Source organism: Corvus kubaryi, unplaced genomic scaffold (genome assembly GCF_017639235.1).
Source record: "Corvus kubaryi isolate FWS band 111438036 unplaced genomic scaffold, C.kubaryi_AGA036_p1.0 37395, whole genome shotgun sequence".
Lineage (NCBI taxonomy): Eukaryota > Metazoa > Chordata > Aves > Passeriformes > Corvidae > Corvus > Corvus kubaryi.
In genome coordinates, this window is record NW_024581134.1 from 3265363 (window position 1) to 3282178 (window position 16816).

Consider the following 16816-nt stretch of genomic DNA (forward strand, 5'->3'; position numbering starts at 1 on the left):
GCAGTACTTGGTGAGTGTGTTTGCAGCCACAGTGCATTTGGCACTCCTGGAGTAGCATAAGATAATCTTAGTTTGTTGCAGACAGGGTTTGCTTCCTGCTGCATCCATCCCCAGAACATTTGTAACTCATTCCTGCTGGGGGGATGAAGGGAGGAGGGTGGCCAGCATGGGTTTCTGGCCAGCAGCACTGGCTCTGTGCTTGTGGGGTGCTTCCCTTTTTTGCCCAAAGGAGCCCAGTTAACAGCTTCCCAGGGCTGGGTGCTTTGCATCTGATTTACTTCTGATGCATCAAACTTCAGCTGCCTTCCACAGCAGTGAAGCAGCACCAGGACTCAGAGCTGGGGTGGGTTCATCTTTGGAGTCAGGGTAGTGGGCCGCAGGTGACCTCTGGGGGTTGAATTTCCCCTGTAGAAAACTGCAGATCTCAGCCTGCAGCCTGTGGTGGGGCCCGTGCGCATCAGAGCTGTACTGGGCTGGTTGAGAAGGGCTACAGAAGAGAAGGAGAGCCTGGCTGAGGCCCTTCCAACCCTGGCTGTATGGTTTAATTAAGCCTGAATTAAAGCCACCTGACACTGGGGAGGAAGGCAGTGGTGCATCTCTCAGCGTGGTGGTCCTGGGTCCAGCAGCTTTGTGTGAATGTGGCAGAGGAGAACTGCTGTCCCCAAAGATTGCCTTCCCAAACACACGGCATGTCAGGGGCTTTGTGGGTTGGAGGTTCTCTCATTGTGCTGGGCACCCTGGCTGCAGGGCAGTGTCTCCTGGAGGGAAGGGACGGAGCAAGTGAGAAGTGTGCTGTGAGCAGGGCAGGGCAGGGAGGTATTCCTGGATGGAAAGTCTGCTTTCACATCCGTGTTGTACCCTCCCTCAGTACAAAATGTCACACCTTTGGAGGAACATGGCCTGCTCATCACTGCAGGCACCAGCACTGCGTCCTTTGCCACACTCCATCCATGCCAGTCCATCCTCCCTGCCCTCCCAAGGGCAATGAGAGGTTAGCCCAAGAGCCAAGGACAGGTTCTGTCCCCTCGGGCAGGTTCCTGAGCCCTGCAGAGGCCAGCAGCAGGGAGCCCTCATGTGGGGCCAGCAACCACTCCTTCCACTGCAGTGCACTCCACTTTCCTGCTCTCCCCGCTGTCTCCCTCTACTCCAGCTCATTAACTTCACATCCCTCCCTCTCCCTCCACCTCCATATCCCTGTCCACACCTTCTCCCTGCACCTCGTCTGGGTTTCAGGGGGTGCTCTGCACCCCAGACAGGCGCCAGCATCATGCTGGGCGTGGCAGTCGCTGATCCCATCCATCCAACCTCAGCAGCACATGCTGAGAGCGACTGTCCTGCAGGGGTCAAAAGGTCCACCGGGCTGTGGCTCTGATCTGCTGGCTGTGATCTGCTGTGTGTCACCACTGGGGTGCCTGGAGGTGCCCAGGGCAGGGGAGACACCTCACTTTGATTCCTCTCAGCATCCAGCCTGGAAACCCTCTTGCCTTCTACTTCATGTTATACCAGAAAACAGGCCTTGCTCCATCTTTTCCTTCTCTGGGGTGCTGGATTCCTCAGGCTTCAGAGAAAACAACCCCCAAGACCTTGGCAGTTTCCCAGGTCAGCAAAGGAGCCGCACCAGGAGCTTGCTGCGAACACCAAAATGCCAAATCTGGAAGCACAGGTTTTTTACAAACCCAAAAGCTGAAGGCTGTTGGTACAGTATGTATTTGGAAGGGTTAAAGTCACATCTTCCAGTCTTTAATTACTTAACTATTCAGTGCTTTCCTTAATGATAAACAGATGGATGTAGTCTAGTTCCTTCCTGTTCTAGCTCCATTGATTGCATTGGACTGTCTGCTGGGCTGGATTTGGCCCTGATAGTTTATCAAGAAGTCTGTTCTGCATTTCAATGTCCTCTTCCACCCACTTCCATCCCCAGAAGCATGTAGCTCCTGCAGCACTGTAAGGTAGGAGCTGCAGCACTGGGATGGCTGGGGCTCAGCATGTGGCTTGAGCAGAGTCCAGCACCCCCAGGGTGTAAAAACTCAAATAAGCCATTATAAAATGCCTGCAGTATTAAAAGTATCCCTTGAAGGGTAAGGAGGGTGCTGGAGGGCATCACCCATGCCAGCTCCAGGTCGTTGCTCACAGTTTCACATCTTGGTATATTTTGCCCAGCATGTCCATAATGGGGAGACAGAGAATTGGAAACAGAGTTCCCGTGGCAGATGGGATCTCTGCATTTCAGAGCTGCCTCTCTGAAGCTAAAACAACTTCTTGGTGCCAGAAAGTTCTAAAATGAGCAGGGAAAGTCACTCCAAAGCCCCTGAGGAGTTGAAGGTTTCTGAGTCTGAGAAACCTGGAGCCTGATTTGGTGCCTCATTGCCCAGCAGTGAGGTGCAATCACCTCTTCAGTCACTTAAAAGCCAGGTGTGAGGAAGACAACTGCTTTCCAGGCCTGATCTGAGTCAATGAGTCCCTCACACTTTGGTCCCAAGTGCACATCCCACTGCCAGTTCCTGCAGGCAGCATGACTGTGGTGTCCTCCCAGCTGTTGCTGGGGCTGTCAGGCTGCAAACCCCTTCACTCTGCCCGAGCTCAGCAGGTTGGTCCCTGCCGCCCTCTGGCAAAAGGCTGACCAGAAATAGAGCATTTATTCATTCTGTGCACAAGGCCAGCACCGTGGGCAATGCACACAAGGGGGTTGAGGCCAGGGGGTAGCTGGAAGCGAGTCAGTAGGTCTCAGTGCTGCGGCAGGACGCGTGGACACGGGGAGGTGAAGGGAGGGAGCTCTTGACCTATTTTCCCTGGGCCCCCTGCCATGTGCAGGCAGGGAGAGTTCTCCCTTGCCAGCGCTGGCAGTGCCCGTGCCAGCAGGGAGCTGCCCCTTGCACCCGCTGCCCTGGCACAGGGCTTCTCCCCTTTCCCTGTGCACAGGGCAGGTGTGGGGCATCGCCAGGTGCCCTCCACACTCGGGGCTGGCTGGCACAACCAGGGGCTGGCTCTCCAGTCTTCAGACTTATCTTGATAAATGGCTGCTCCACCAGCAGGTCCCAGTGCTTGTCCTCATCGCATCCTAAGCACGGGATATGGGCAGGATCTTGCTCCAAAAGGGGCTGTGAGCAGTGTTATCTTTCCTGCAGGTTATTTCCTCCTACAGCCTAGTTGGCTATCTGGGTTACATTTGAGGAACCTGATCTTTGTCTTCTAAATCTGGCCTTCTTTTTTATTTAAAAAACAAGCCAACAAGCAAAACCACACCACAAAAAAAAAAAAAAAAAAAAAAACAAAAAACCCCCCAAAAAAAAAAAAAAAAAAAAAAAGGCCAAACAACCCCCTGAAAAAACCTACCTCAAGCCCTTACTCTCTAGCAAATTGCAAGGGGCGTTCCATGTGCGCTGTTGCGGTGTTGGCCAGCAGAGCCTGCAGACAGCTTGCAGTAGCTCTGGAAGGTGTGTGCTCTTCTGTTTATCAAATGAGTGCTAACTCTGCAACCTTCTGTTGATGATCTAAATGCCATCATCGGTAACTATTTCCCTCCTGCTCCAAAGAGGAGAGGGCCAGTAAAGGTGCCTTTTCCTGAGCCCTCAGGTGGGCTTGTTGCATGGGAAGAGCCTGGAAAAAAATACCTTTACTCTTTTCCATGAGAAACCAGACGATGCTTAGGATCAGGATATGCTGGGAACAGCTAATTAGCCCCTGATACTCCTGTCAGCTCTGCAGGTGTTACACGAGGAGAGGAGAGCAGGGTGTGGTGTGCTCTCCCTGCCTGGAGGTGATGGAGCCAGGCATCCTCCCACCGGAGATGGCCCCAAACAGGAACTGGGGAGGAGCACAGGGCACTGGTGAAGGACAGGGGGAACAGCCTGCAGCAGAGCCAGGTCATGGCAGCTCTGGTGGGTATCATGGGGAGGTTTTTGCCGTCAGTGAGTGACTGGTATTTGATTTTCCAACGCTGGAACGTTTGCTTTGTTGGCTTGTTCCCTTGGTTACGTGGTATATATTAAGTTCTTCATTTGGCTTCCTTGTACAATTAACTGGCATTCCACTGGCGTGAATTTTGGAAACATAATCGGAGCTAAAACTTCATGGTCAGGCCTGGCTGACCCCAGCATGCCTGGCCAGCACAGACTGCTCCCAGCAGACGCCGCATCAAGCAAGCACCTACCCCACCGGTTTTCTGGGAGCAGTGCAAAGCACTGCTCTGCATTGGCAGCCTGGAGATTTGGGGAGTGGGGCTATCCCAGCCTCAGCTGCCTGGCAGCACCGGGGTGTCTGACGGGGTCTGTGTGCTGGGGTGTGGGTGCACCCCGGGTGCCGCTGGCAGCGGCCGCTCCCTCGGCGGGGCTGGCTCTCACCACGGCTCACAGATTGTCACAGCTTTCTGCAGATCCCCATCCCGGAGGGATGTGTATGCTGTTCCTCTGCGGCCGTGGGTGTGCATATGGCTGGCTGTGTGGCAACTGTGTTGAATGCCAAAGCAGAGAGGACAATGTGTGTAGTAGCAAAGGGTGCCAGGAATCTGAGTTGCTGGAAAGGCGGGGAGAGGCGACGCCGCGCCCCACGCACTGGGATACCAACTGCAGAGAGGGGATGGGCTGGAGACTGTGCTGGGGGAGGCTGTGCTGGGGGAGGCTGTGCTGGGGGAGGCTGTGAGGGTGGCACAGGCCAGCGAGCCGGCTGCATTTAGGATTAGTCAGTACAGGAGGATGAGAGGGGGGAAAGGCAGCCCATGCCAAAGAGGGAACCTGTGGCAAGGGAAGCAATTGCCCCACTGCCCACAGGGACACAGCCCAGGCTGGCACTGTGGCAGAAGATGGCACTGACCACATGTCCCTGTCCCTCTGAGGCTGTCAAGGATCCTGCTGTTGGGTTAATCCCACCACTTCCACTGCTTTTCTGCTGCAAGAGCCTCCTGTAAGAGCTGGCCAAGGCCTTTCCCAATGTGCTGGGAGGATCTGAGCAGCCTACTATTGGAGTATCTGGATGTCCCAACCCTGAACTGTCCCCTGAAATCTTCCTGTCACTGAGAGGCACCAGGCACAGAGCACATCCAAGGATGGACAACACAGCCTGTGTTCCTTGGAGCCTCATTCCTGTCTCTTTGCCCAACCTCATCCTTGAAGCACAGTACAGGGTGTGGGATTGCTTTGGCCTCCCAGGGCAGGGGATGAGGCTGTGTGTGGCACAGGTGGCACAGCCCTATCCCAGATCCTGTCCTGCAGAACTTCTCCTCTACCTGGGCCCCTCATTGCTGCCATCTAGAAAAACTCCTGTTTCTTCTTCCTACCTATAACAGGCCCTCACTGTTGCCTTGCTGACTATTCTTCTGTGGTGTCAGATGATGGATTTAGCATAAATAATGGTTGCTGTCCCCTCCATGGAATGACCCAGCACTGTGGGGGTGTGGAAGATGGCAGGGCTGTGCCTCTGCAGGGGCAGATAGCAAGGAGCTAGGAAAGCAGGACACAGCCAGCATGCTGGTGCCACATGAGGCTGTGTCCAAAGGCATGTCAGCTCCAGTTTGGGATACAGAGCGTATACAGGAAGTGGCTCCATATGATCTATGAGCCATCAGTTAATGGCGGGTGTAAAACCCAGACAAGGAACCCTGCACGTTGTCCAGAGGCCACAGGCAGAGGCAGGACGGCACAGTGGGAGAGATGTTTGCCTGCTGGCTCCAGGGTTCTGCTGCCTCTGCCTTTTCATACAGAACTACCCATGTCCCATCCCTTGTTTCCCAGAGTGACTCAAATTATGACATTGAGTTCAGTCCCCTCCAAAAAAAAAAGTGAGTCAACAGTGTGCCCCAGTAGCCAAAAAAGGCCAACTTTGACCTGGGGTGCATGGGGCACCAAATCACCTGCCGGGCAAGGGAGGGGATTGTCCAGCTCTGCTCTCACTGGGGCAGCCTCACCTTGAGTCCTGGGGCCACAATATGAGGATATGAAGCTATTAGAGAGCGTCCAAAGGAGGCTACAAAGGTAGTGAAGGATCCAGAGGAGACTGTGTGAGGAAAGGGTAAGGTCACTTGGCTTGTTCAGCCTGGAGGAGACGAGACTGAAGACAGAGCTCGCCACAGTCTGCAGCTTCCTCGTGAGGGGAATCAGAGGAGCAGACACGGATCTCTTCTCTCAGGTGCTCAGTGGACCTGAGGGAAGGGCATAAAGCTGTGTCAGGGGAGGTTTAGGTTGGACATTAGGAAAAGGATTTTTGCACAGAGGGTGGTGGGACACTGAACAGGCTCCCCAGGGCATGGTCATGGCCCCAAGGCTGCCAGAGCTCAAGGAGCATTTGGACAACACTCTCAGGCACATGGTGGGATTGTTGGGGAACTGTGCGGGGCCAGGAGTTGGACTCCAAAACGCTTTGGGTTCCCTTCCAACTCAGTTTCCTTTGAAACTGTTGCTGTTGATCGTTGGATGTTTCAGTAGCCAATTGCATTGCAAATCTTGCTAAATTTTAGACCTCAGCAGCTGTTTCTGCCCTGATCCTGATGACTTGGAGTGAAACTGCTGCCTTGTTTTCCTGTGCATTGTTCATTATGAGGAAAATGGATTTTTTTTTTTTTTTTTGACTCTACATTTACCATTTTACAGCCTACAATTGCATCCTTTTTTGTTTCTATTCATTATGTTTCCAAGAGCTCTGCTTTGGTACTCTGGATATGGGAGACCTTTAAGCGTGGGGATCAGTGTGGTGTGCAGCACTGAGACAGGCTACACCATTTTTGTACATGAGGGCATCACAATATTGTCACCTCTTACTGTGCCCCACTCTCTCACACCTTGTTTCCTTCGCACCCAACTAATTTCGTAGAATAAATTATTCTGAATTTCCTGTTAATACAGTCATGCTACGAAAAGATTTAAAAAATATAAGCTGCTAAAGGTGTTTATTATGTTGTTATGTACAGACATTTTTTTCCCTTTAAATGGACCGACCCCCTCTCTTCCCTTCCTCAAGCAGTGAATTCCTGAGGTTAATTATATGCCGCGTAACGGAGGTGTTATTTCTTTTTGTGCCTTCGGTTGTGTTCCTTTTCATGGCTGGAGAAATGAGCTGAGAGAATAAAGGCTTTGCACAGAAGTGCATTAAAGTCAGTGGGCTTTGGCTCATGCCCAGGAAAAAAAGCAGCACATGGTTTAATTCCAGGGCAGGCTCAAGTAGTTGCATTTAAGGTTTTTTCAGTGGTGATGATGCAGCTTTTAGGTTGGATTCTTCGTGTTCAGCTATCAGAGGGGAAAAACAAATTCCCCCAGGACCAGCAGAGAGTCGTAACACGCTGTCTCACTCTCTCCAGATGAATGGCAGTGATGGGATGTTCAAATATGAGGAGATCGTCTTGGAAAGGGTAAGTACTCCTTACTCACCCACCAGCAGCCTCTTCCCACTCTCCCACCCCTCGGCACAGCCAGCCCCCCACGCATCCCTGCACAGCTGATGGGGAGAGCTTGGTCTCTACTCCCCGCTCTCTCTGGTGGCTTTCGTGGGTGTCACACCTGCTTTGCCAGCCTGGCTCCCACCAGGGTGGGCTTGCTGCTCCCCTCTCCCCCTCCGCACCCCTCCAGAAGGGAGGGAGGAGGGCTTCTCCCTTGCGTCCCTCTTTCACACCCTCACCCGAACAAACCCATCAGTGCAGAGTATGGGGGGAGGCTCTTTGTCATTGCCTTTGTCAGAAAACAGAGGTGTGGAGGGCTCTGCTTGTGCAGACACAGGTGGGTGCACCCCACAACTGGGCAGAAGGACCGAAGTCACCCTGCCACCAGGCTCCCTGTCCCTCTCGGGTGTATGGTCTAAAACCAGGTTTTTTAGTAAAACAAATCACAACGGAGGAAGTTCCTGCTCAAGCCTCTTCTTCGCTGGCAACAGAGAGGTGATGGCGTGCACCACACCAGCCATGGCTGAAATTACCTCCTGCCATGTATGGGATTTATCCAGGGGCAAGCCAGCACCACACAGGGCAAGAAGGGCTTTCTTGTTGCCCAGGAAGCAGCAGGGGAGGAGGGATGGAGAGGGAGCGGGAAAAGCTGGCCCGGGGTTTACTCTGAGGCAGGCACAGCCCTGCTGGCTGGGAATGGCTGTGGTGGGAGGCTGCCCGCGGCTCTCACAGCACACCTTGCCTCCCCCTCACTGCCGTGCCAGGCGGCTCAGCCTCGCCGCGTGGCCGGCATTGCAGGGGAAGACACATCGCTCATTATTCTGTTCCTCTCTGCCTTTAGTCATCTCCCTCCTTCCCTTGGCTCTGCATCACGGAGGTGGGTGGACGGAAGGTTATCTGGGGCTGCTGCCTCACCCACAGCTTCCCCAGCGTGCCTGACGACACCAGCCCAGGGGATCCTTCCTTTTTGGGCTAAGTACTTCTTGCTCCGGGCCCAAGTGACAGGCAAAATTCTTGTTTTCGGGGATTCTTCAGAGCATCCTCTGTCATCAGCCCATAATGGGAACAGGGGAAGAGCTGGCAGGACCACACAAAGAGACAACACTCATTGATGCCCCCATTTCAGAGCCCCAGGCAGCAATTCCTTCTCCAACAGCAAGAAACCATGAGGGAATTTCAGTGCTTAGCAGTCTGGGCTAGCATGGACCATACCTAGGTCCTTCCCCTTCACCTGGTCCCCAGTGGGATCCAACAATCCTGTCTTAATGCAGGAGGAGCACTCTGCTGCCTGTAGGTGAGGCTGTCCCCTTGCTGAGGCTTCCAGAATTGACCCCAGTGCACTCCAAAATGGCTGGTCAGTCACTGGTAGTAATCCTTGTCTTTCTTGTAAAGACAAAGGTAAATGCAGCAGCATTTTGGGACAATAATAGCAGAAACACAATCTGCAGAAGGACACAGCTTTGTGTTTTACCCACCATACATGTGTCAACAGCAGGAGCTACCCTGGCATCAACACTGATATCAGCTAAGAAATCCCTTGAACTCCTTTTTGAGGTTTATCAGAATAAAAATTGGCACCTCCCAGATCATTTCCAGGTTTTGTAGCTAGCAAAGGACCTTCCATAAACAGGCACAACGAATGGCTGGAGATCATTTTGCAGCCTCACCTGCCTTGCTGTGGCCAGGCTGGGTCTCTGTGATAGTAAGGAGCTTTTTCGAGCTAGGCCCAGGGTAATCAGAATCCAGCTTAGAGGAAAGAGAGCAGCCACAGACCCTCTACCATTGAATGCCTCTGTTCCAAATGCCAGTCAAATCCCAGCTGGCCAGAGAGCATCCGGGAGTGTTGCACGGTGACAGGCATTGGTGGCTCCTGGTGCTGTGTCATGAGCATCATAAAGTCAGCTCTGCATCGCTTCAGGAGCTGATGCTGGGGCAAAATTGCTGGGGAAAAGTGCAAGCCCCAGATGGCTGTTGGTGCTAAATTATCCCGGGGAGCCCGAGTTCCAGTGTGGCCCTCCCAGCCACAGGTCCCCTGGAAGAGCAGAGCACCCCATCATCTCCCACTGAGCGGTGGGGCCATGGGCAGCCAGGAGAGCTTGGCCTGAGCCCACTTGTGTTCGAGAGAGGCAGGCACAATAGTATGTGACTAAGTGTCAGCTCTTCCGCATGAGGAAACACGGCGAGGAGCCATCTGATTTTCAAGGCAGAGCAAAAAAGGCAGGAATTGTCCACTTGCATCAAGCACAGATCTCAAAGCAGCGCCTGTGAGTGTGTCATTAATGAGGATCCTGCAAGTGGGAGAGGTGGCACAGGGCCACAGCCACTCATTCCTGAGATGCTGCAGAAATGGCCTGGAGATGAGCTGTGGTCCCTGCATTCCCCCCAGGCATAATTCAGCAGAAGTTCAAGTGATGCTCCAGGCATGTCTGTGAGGAAAAGGAGGCAGAATTGGAGAGCCCACTCCCTCCTGATAGCCACCTCCACCCAAACCTGTATATTTTGTCATCAGTGTTGCTGGTCCCCGGCTTGGCTCTATGCCAGGGCTACATCCCAGAGTGCAGAGGGGCAGGAGTGGGATGCTGGTGACTGGCACAATCCCCGCTGGTCTGTGCAGGCTGCAGCATCAGTGTCTCCTCCTGGGGAGCAGCCAGCAAGGGGAGGTTTTCTCCGCCAAGGACCACCTCCTCTTCCCCCAGCTCCCCGCCTGCCTTAGAGTCTCTCCGTGGAGACACAGTGGTGAGGGAGGTCCTCGGCGGCTCCCACTCTCCCACTCCATCTGTTCTGTGCTCCACGCTGCTGTGCTGAGCACTCAGCTGAGGAACGCCGGCCTCTCCTCTGGCCAGCATCCCTCTGCCCCCTGAGCTGGGCACCCCGGGGTGTGACAGATGCTGTAAGGGCTCCTGTGCCCCAGGCGGTCCCGCGGCTGGGGGGAACCATTTAAGGAAGGCTGGCAGCAAGCAGTTGCCCATGGGGGAAAGACGCGGCGTTTGATTTCCCACAGGGTAACTCCGGCCTCGGCTTCAGCATAGCAGGAGGCATCGACAACCCCCATGTTCCAGATGACCCGGGTATCTTCATCACCAAGATCATCCCCGGGGGAGCGGCAGCCATGGATGGCCGTCTAGGGTGAGTACAGAGCTGGGGGAGCAGCCAGGGTGTCACCCAGCATCTCTGCATGGACCCTCTAGGCCTAACCCCTTTTCCTGACATGGTCTCTGGCCTCCATATATCTCTTCCCCACAGCCAGATCCCTTCAAGACAGGGATGTCCACCATCCCTGGCCACCAGCCTCCTGTCTGTAGTCACCCCTGCTCCCCTCCCTGTATCAGGCTCCTGCTCCCATCCATCCTGCTACAGTTCAAGGCAGGGATCCAGCCTTTCTTCTCATCTCCCATCTCCATCAGGGTTGCACTAAAGGGACCAGCTGTGCTCTCCCCCACTTTGGGAGGGACCCCTCTCATCCCAGCAGGGCAGGATCTGACCAGCTTGAACAGCTCTCCTTTGTGTGGCTGGAGGAGGGTGGCACAGGTGACCAAAGGAGGGTGGCATGGGTTGGTGGTTCCCCAGGGATGCTCAGAGCCGTCCTGTCCCCACAGGGTGAACGACTGCGTGCTGCGGGTGAATGACGTGGACGTCTCTGAGGTTGTGCACAGCAAAGCTGTGGAGGCCCTGAAGGAAGCAGGCCCCGTGGTGCGGCTTGTGGTGCGCCGCCGGCAGCCCCCACCAGAGACCATCATGGAGGTTAACCTGATGAAGGGCCCCAAAGGTGAACCCCTCACTCTGCTTGCTTGGCAAGGGTGCCCCACTGCCCCACAGGACAGTGTGGGGTGACCCCTCGGTGTGAGATGTCATGAGATGCAGGGCAGCCTCATGGGGGATGTGGGATGCAAGGAGGCACCGCCACAGTGCAGGATGCTGCAGGGTGACCCAGCAGCATGGGATGCTGTGGGGCACAGGGTATGGGACAGACCCACAGTGCAGTGCATGGTGGCCAGGCTGGCCTCAGGCAGCAGTGGAGTCCCCCATTGCCTGCTGGATTTGGGCAAGGTGCGAAGCCCAGCGAGGCACATGGGCTGTGGTACCAGCCCAGGGCTCTGTTTATCTGTCTGTCCCTCACCTGCATTCTCACTCTCCCTCAGGCCTGGGGTTCAGCATTGCAGGGGGCATCGGGAACCAGCACATCCCTGGGGACAACAGCATCTACATCACCAAGATCATCGAGGGAGGTGCTGCCCAAAAGGACGGGCGCCTGCAGATCGGGGACCGGCTGCTTGCGGTAAGCCCCATGGCCACAGCCAGCTGTGAGGCGGAGCTGAACAGGTTCCACTGTGATGCGATGTTGATCCTGAACCCCAGCCCCTGTCCTGTCAGCAGCCTCACACCTCTTCCCCGCAGCTCCTGCTGGGATGTTGCTGTGGGAGGGCAGGCACAGCAAAGGCTGCAGGCAGGAGGGTCAAACCCAAGGCCATGGGACCATGCCTCTGGAGCTACTGGGGCACCTCCCCTATGGAAAATCACTGCTGCAGGGCTGCCCTGGTCCCTGCCCTGGTCCTTGCCCTGCTGCTCAGCCATGTCACCCAGCCCTTTCCCTCCGGCAGGTGAATAACACAAACCTGCAGGACGTGCGGCATGAGGAGGCAGTGGCCGCTCTGAAGAACACCTCTGACATGGTGTACCTGAAAGTGGCCAAGCCCGGCAACATCCACCTCAACGACATGTACGCGCCCCCCGACTACGCCAGCAGTACGTACGCCGCTGGCCACTGGCTGGGCACGCGGGGCTGTGGGGCACTGAGCTTGTTGGGGTGGGGAGCAGGGCTTGGGCTGGTCTCCGTGTCCTCCTTGTGTATGGATTTCTGCTCCTGATGACCTTCTCCTCCCCTGCAGCCTTCTCAGCCTTGGCTGACAACCACATAAGCCATAACTCCAGTCTGGGCTACCTGGGCAGTGTTGAGAGCAAGCCTGCCTATCCCATCCCTGCCCAGGTGACTCCATCCCGGTACTCGCCTGTCCCTCGGCACATGATCGGTGACGACGACTTCACCAGGTGAGTACCAGGCATGAGCATCCCTCTCATGCTCCTCATTTCCTCACTTTCCCTCTGTGGCGGCTTGAAGTCATCCCCACTGCCAGTGCAGAGCCTTGAAAGGCCATTTGTAGGTGCATGGTGCAATGCTTGAGGTCCCCATAATGAGCTTTGTGCTCACCCCCTGAGACCAGCCCTGCTGTGTCAATCCCTGGCTTGCTGCATTCCCTCCCTCTCCAGTCCCTCTCCTACTCTTTCACAAGCTTTACAAAACTGCATTTCAGCTTTGTTCTCTTGCTTATTTTACAATACCTGGAATAAAAGGTGTTCCCTGCCCTTATAGTGCCATCCAGCAGTGCCACGGGCTCCTGGGATGTCCCCAGGTGGAGCTGTGCTGGGGGTGAAGGTCCGAGGGGAGCACAGCCTTGCAAACAGGTGGGGTTCCTCCCACGCTCCGAGACCAGCATCCCAAACCACCTACACTCAGGTGCCATTGCAAGGACTGCCAGCCCCCCTTGCCCCAGTAGAATCCTTTATGCTGCATGAACAGGTTTGTTTCCTGAAGCCAGGAAATAAAGAGGAGCACAAAGAAAACATTGCTCTGAGCCTAAATGCGGTATAAAACTTTTCTAAAGCCTCAAGCTGAGGATGGGAGAGCAAGACCTGGCAAGTCCTGCTCTACTAGCCGATTCTTACAGCTTTCCCTCTTCTTGTCAAAGCCTTGGGGCCAGTGCTCTGAATGTGGTATCCCCAGGGCCAGGACTGTAGGGATTAGGCTGATTTCTAAGGACCAACATCCGACTTAGGCTTAGGGCTGGCTCTGCTGTTTGGAACAAGGTTGCAGGCTGGTTTTGGGGGTGTGTTTACAGTGGAAGATGTGGTAGCTTTGTCCAGGATTCTCCCATTTGACAGGTCAGTGGTGGATGCTGGAGTGGGAGACCCTGACTTGCCATCTGCTGTCAGGTCTGCCAACCTCCTGGAGAGTGTCTGCACTCATCTTTGTCACAGGGATTTCTCACTTCTTGGTGCTCAGCCACAGCTGGGTGCCTCTGCAGCCCGTGACCTGTGCAGCACTGCCTTCCACCCACACCCCACCTCTCCCGCTGGTCTCAGCATCATCGATGCTGGTTCTAGAGCCTGTTTCTGGAACTGCATCCTCACCAGGTGTAGCCACTTCTGTGCTGCCAGGGCACTGGGGGATGATGCCACAGGCAGGAGCAGTGCTGTCTGCCATTACAGTGCACCACAGAAGGGACTGAGTCCCAGCGCTTGGAAAACACACCAGGGACCCTGATCCCACCAGGGTGTCCCTTCTCACATGTGCCAGCATTCCCATTTGTGGGCTAGAGAGCAGAAAGAGGCACCCAGCCTAGGCTGGACACAGCCAGTGGCAATGGCACCCTGAGGGCTCAGTGGTGGCTGGGCAGTGGCAGTGCCACAGTGATGGCTCTTCGGTGGCTCAGTGGTGGCTTGGCAGTGGCAGAGGTATGATCAGGGCTTGCCAGTGGCTCAGCAGTGGCTTGCCAGTGACAGTGGCAGAGTGATGGCTTGGCAGTGGCCCAGTAGTGGCTTGGCAGTGGCAATGGCACAGCGATGGCTCAGCAGTGGCCCTGATTGCAGCACGTGCTGGTGGCCACTAGAGGATGGTGCTGCCTTGTGGAGGGCCCCGCTGCGGATGGGCTGGCTCCACTGGGCCAGCGTGCCCAGTCACAGCCCCGTGCTACCCAACAGATTCACAGCCTGCAGTGGGCTCAGCACTTCCCTCATCCTTCCCAGGACAGTGCTGAAAGCCTCGTGTGCATCACTGACCCCCCAGGACAGCTGCGTCGCTGCGGGTCTGTTGGCACCAAGGTTGTGCACTGGGACCGGTGTGGTCCAAATGCAAGTTACTGGTGTGGGGAAAGGCAGAAGCTGCCCTGAGAAAGAGGCTGTTTCTCATGAGGCACCTGCCAGCCATTCCCTAGGAAAAACAGAGGTCCAGTATTCAGCCTCTCCCCCTCCCATGGGCACAAGTGCTGCTTGGATGTGGATGTGGCTCCAGAGATCCTCATGTCCTGCAGCACCTAGGGCTGGGAACAAAGAATCTGTTTTCTGGTGAGCTCTACCACTGCAACCCAGACCCAGCACAGCCCCACAGGATCCCCTCAGCTGCTCTGTGCCAAGGTCCCAGTGTTAGCACTGTGACATTCAGCATGGGATCTGCCTGGAGGATCCATGTCATGCCTCCTGTGAGGAGGATGGAAGCCAAGAGTGCATGTCATGACTGAGACCTGTGATGGACCTGTCTGGGGCTTCATTTCCTTTCCTCATTCTTGTAGGGTCTCTTCACCTTCCACCAAACTGTCTGGTCCTCATGAGTGCTGGGCATACTTCCCCCCACACCGAGTGGAGGTTGTGCTTCCTGCACGCTGCTTGGGCAGCAGCAAAACCCAAAGGGCAGAGCACGTTCATCTCTTGGTTGGAGGCAGGGTTTGCAGACCCAGAAACCTGACCTATTTCTTCCCCTGGGAGAACTCTAGCCCTAGGCACAGCTCTGCTGCAGAGGGACTGAGGGCTGCAGCCCTCCCTGCCCCCTCACAACTGCCCGTAAGCCGAGCACTGGTGACATCTTGAGGATTTGCGGCTGAGCATCTTTTGAGTGAGCAATTCTGTGGCTGTCCTGATCTCCTCCTGGTTCTGATGTATTCCAGCCCCACCACCCCAGTGCCCCAGGGTCCTCTTAGTACAAGTCTGCCAACATTTTAGGGTCTACAGTGGGTGCCCTCACTCAATGCCGTGCCTGGGCTCCAGCATCTCTGCTAACACATCCCAGAAATCTCCCTCTGATACCTGGCAGGTGAGTGGTTGATCAGGTTGCTGAGCTCAGGTCTTTGGTCCTTGTGGTACCCAAGGAAGTGCCCAGGATCCAGCCACAGCAGATGCACTGATGTTCCCCAGTATCATGTTGGCTGACAATCACCACCAGCCTGTGCTAATTGTCTGGCATCACTTATTCCTTATTTCAATCCAGAGCTTGAGCTGGGAGCTGCCGTTGTTCCCATCACATTGGGTTTTTCTCCCAGATGAAAATTGACGCAGGAGTTTTGCAATGCCAGGCAGTCTTCCTGCTTTTGCCTGCCTATTGTTTGAGCTGTGATAGAATTAAGTCATCATCAAAAAATTTAGGACTTCTGTTGAGCTGTGCAGGGTCTGTGGCATGGAAGGAGTGCATGGGGTTGTAGGTATACTTGTCATACTGTGGAGGGGCTTGCTCCCCCTCTCCTGGCTCATGGCATCTGATGCCATCATGCAGTTCAATGTTTCTGTGTGTGATTTCACAGTGGATGCTCTTGTCTCTGTCCATGCTGTGTCTCATGTCACACTGCCTGCACCTCTTCTGGTTTATCAGTCTCCACAGTGCTGATGGCTGAGTCACACTAGACTGCACTCGGGTGACTCCAGTCCCACCAACGTGCCACAAAGCCTGGGCACAGAAAAGCCTGTCACCAGCTTTGCTGCTCCTCACCCTGATGATGTCTCCCTGTCCCTTATGTGTCCTTCCAGGGAGCCTCGGAAAATCATCCTGCACAAAGGCTCCACCGGCCTGGGCTTCAACATTGTTGGAGGGGAAGATGGCGAGGGGATCTTTGTGTCCTTCATCCTGGCTGGAGGCCCTGCTGACCTCAGCGGGGAGCTGCGAAGGGGAGACCGTATCCTTTCAGTGAGTTGGTGGGGCACCCACCGCCCCTTCGTGGCCTCCCACAGCCCCGGGTGGGCTCCCACAGGACACCTGTCCCCTGCCACCCGAAGCGCAGTTCTGTGGTTTGCATCCCAGGTGCCGGTGTGTTGACACGGCCCCGGGGTGCCTGCGGTGGGGCAGCCCTGATGCCTGGGCCAGCCGAGGGCGGGTACCGGGGATGCCGGTACTGGAAGTGCCGCTACCAGGCATGGTGCTGGGGGCACAGTGGCAGAGCGATGAGGCTCTGAGAGTGTGGGTACCGTCGGTACCAGGACAGAGGCGGGGCAACGGGGCCGAGGCGTAGGGCGGACCCCCTCGATTCCTGCCCGCGTGGGTCCGGTCCAGCGGAGCCGCTCTGTCCCGGCAGGTGAACGGCGTGAACCTTCGCAACGCCACCCACGAGCAGGCGGCTGCGGCGCTGAAGCGAGCGGGGCAGACGGTGACCATCATCGCGCAGTACCGGCCCGAAGGTACCGCCACGGGGGACCGCGATCGGGATCGGGATCGGGATCGGGGTTGGGATCGGCACCGGCAGCGGCACCGGGCCGGCGGCGGGCGGGGATATGCAGATGAGGGGGTTGATATGTAGATTGACTGGGCGGGGATATGCAGATGAGGTAGGCGGGGCGGCCCCGGCCCCGCACCCGCCCGGCCCGCACACAAAGCCGCGCAGGCACGGCCGGCGGGACGCCGCGGCCCCGCCCCTCCGC

General features: G+C 55.8%; 1 protein-coding gene across 12 annotated transcripts in view; it reads left to right on the forward strand.

Annotated features, from left to right (window-relative positions):
- DLG3 (discs large MAGUK scaffold protein 3) overlaps positions 1-16816 on the forward strand; it is a 76960-nt gene that overhangs the window by 39710 nt on the left and 20434 nt on the right. For all 12 annotated transcript variants that reach the window (XM_042040155.1, XM_042040156.1, XM_042040157.1 and 9 more), the window contains 8 exons: positions 7286-7336; positions 10365-10489; positions 10960-11129; positions 11503-11639; positions 11962-12106; positions 12250-12409; positions 15932-16088; positions 16474-16576. In XM_042040155.1, the coding sequence (XP_041896089.1) occupies positions 7286-7336; positions 10365-10489; positions 10960-11129; positions 11503-11639; positions 11962-12106; positions 12250-12409; positions 15932-16088; positions 16474-16576 (1048 nt within the window). The remainder of the gene's footprint in view (positions 1-7285; positions 7337-10364; positions 10490-10959; positions 11130-11502; positions 11640-11961; positions 12107-12249; positions 12410-15931; positions 16089-16473; positions 16577-16816) is intronic.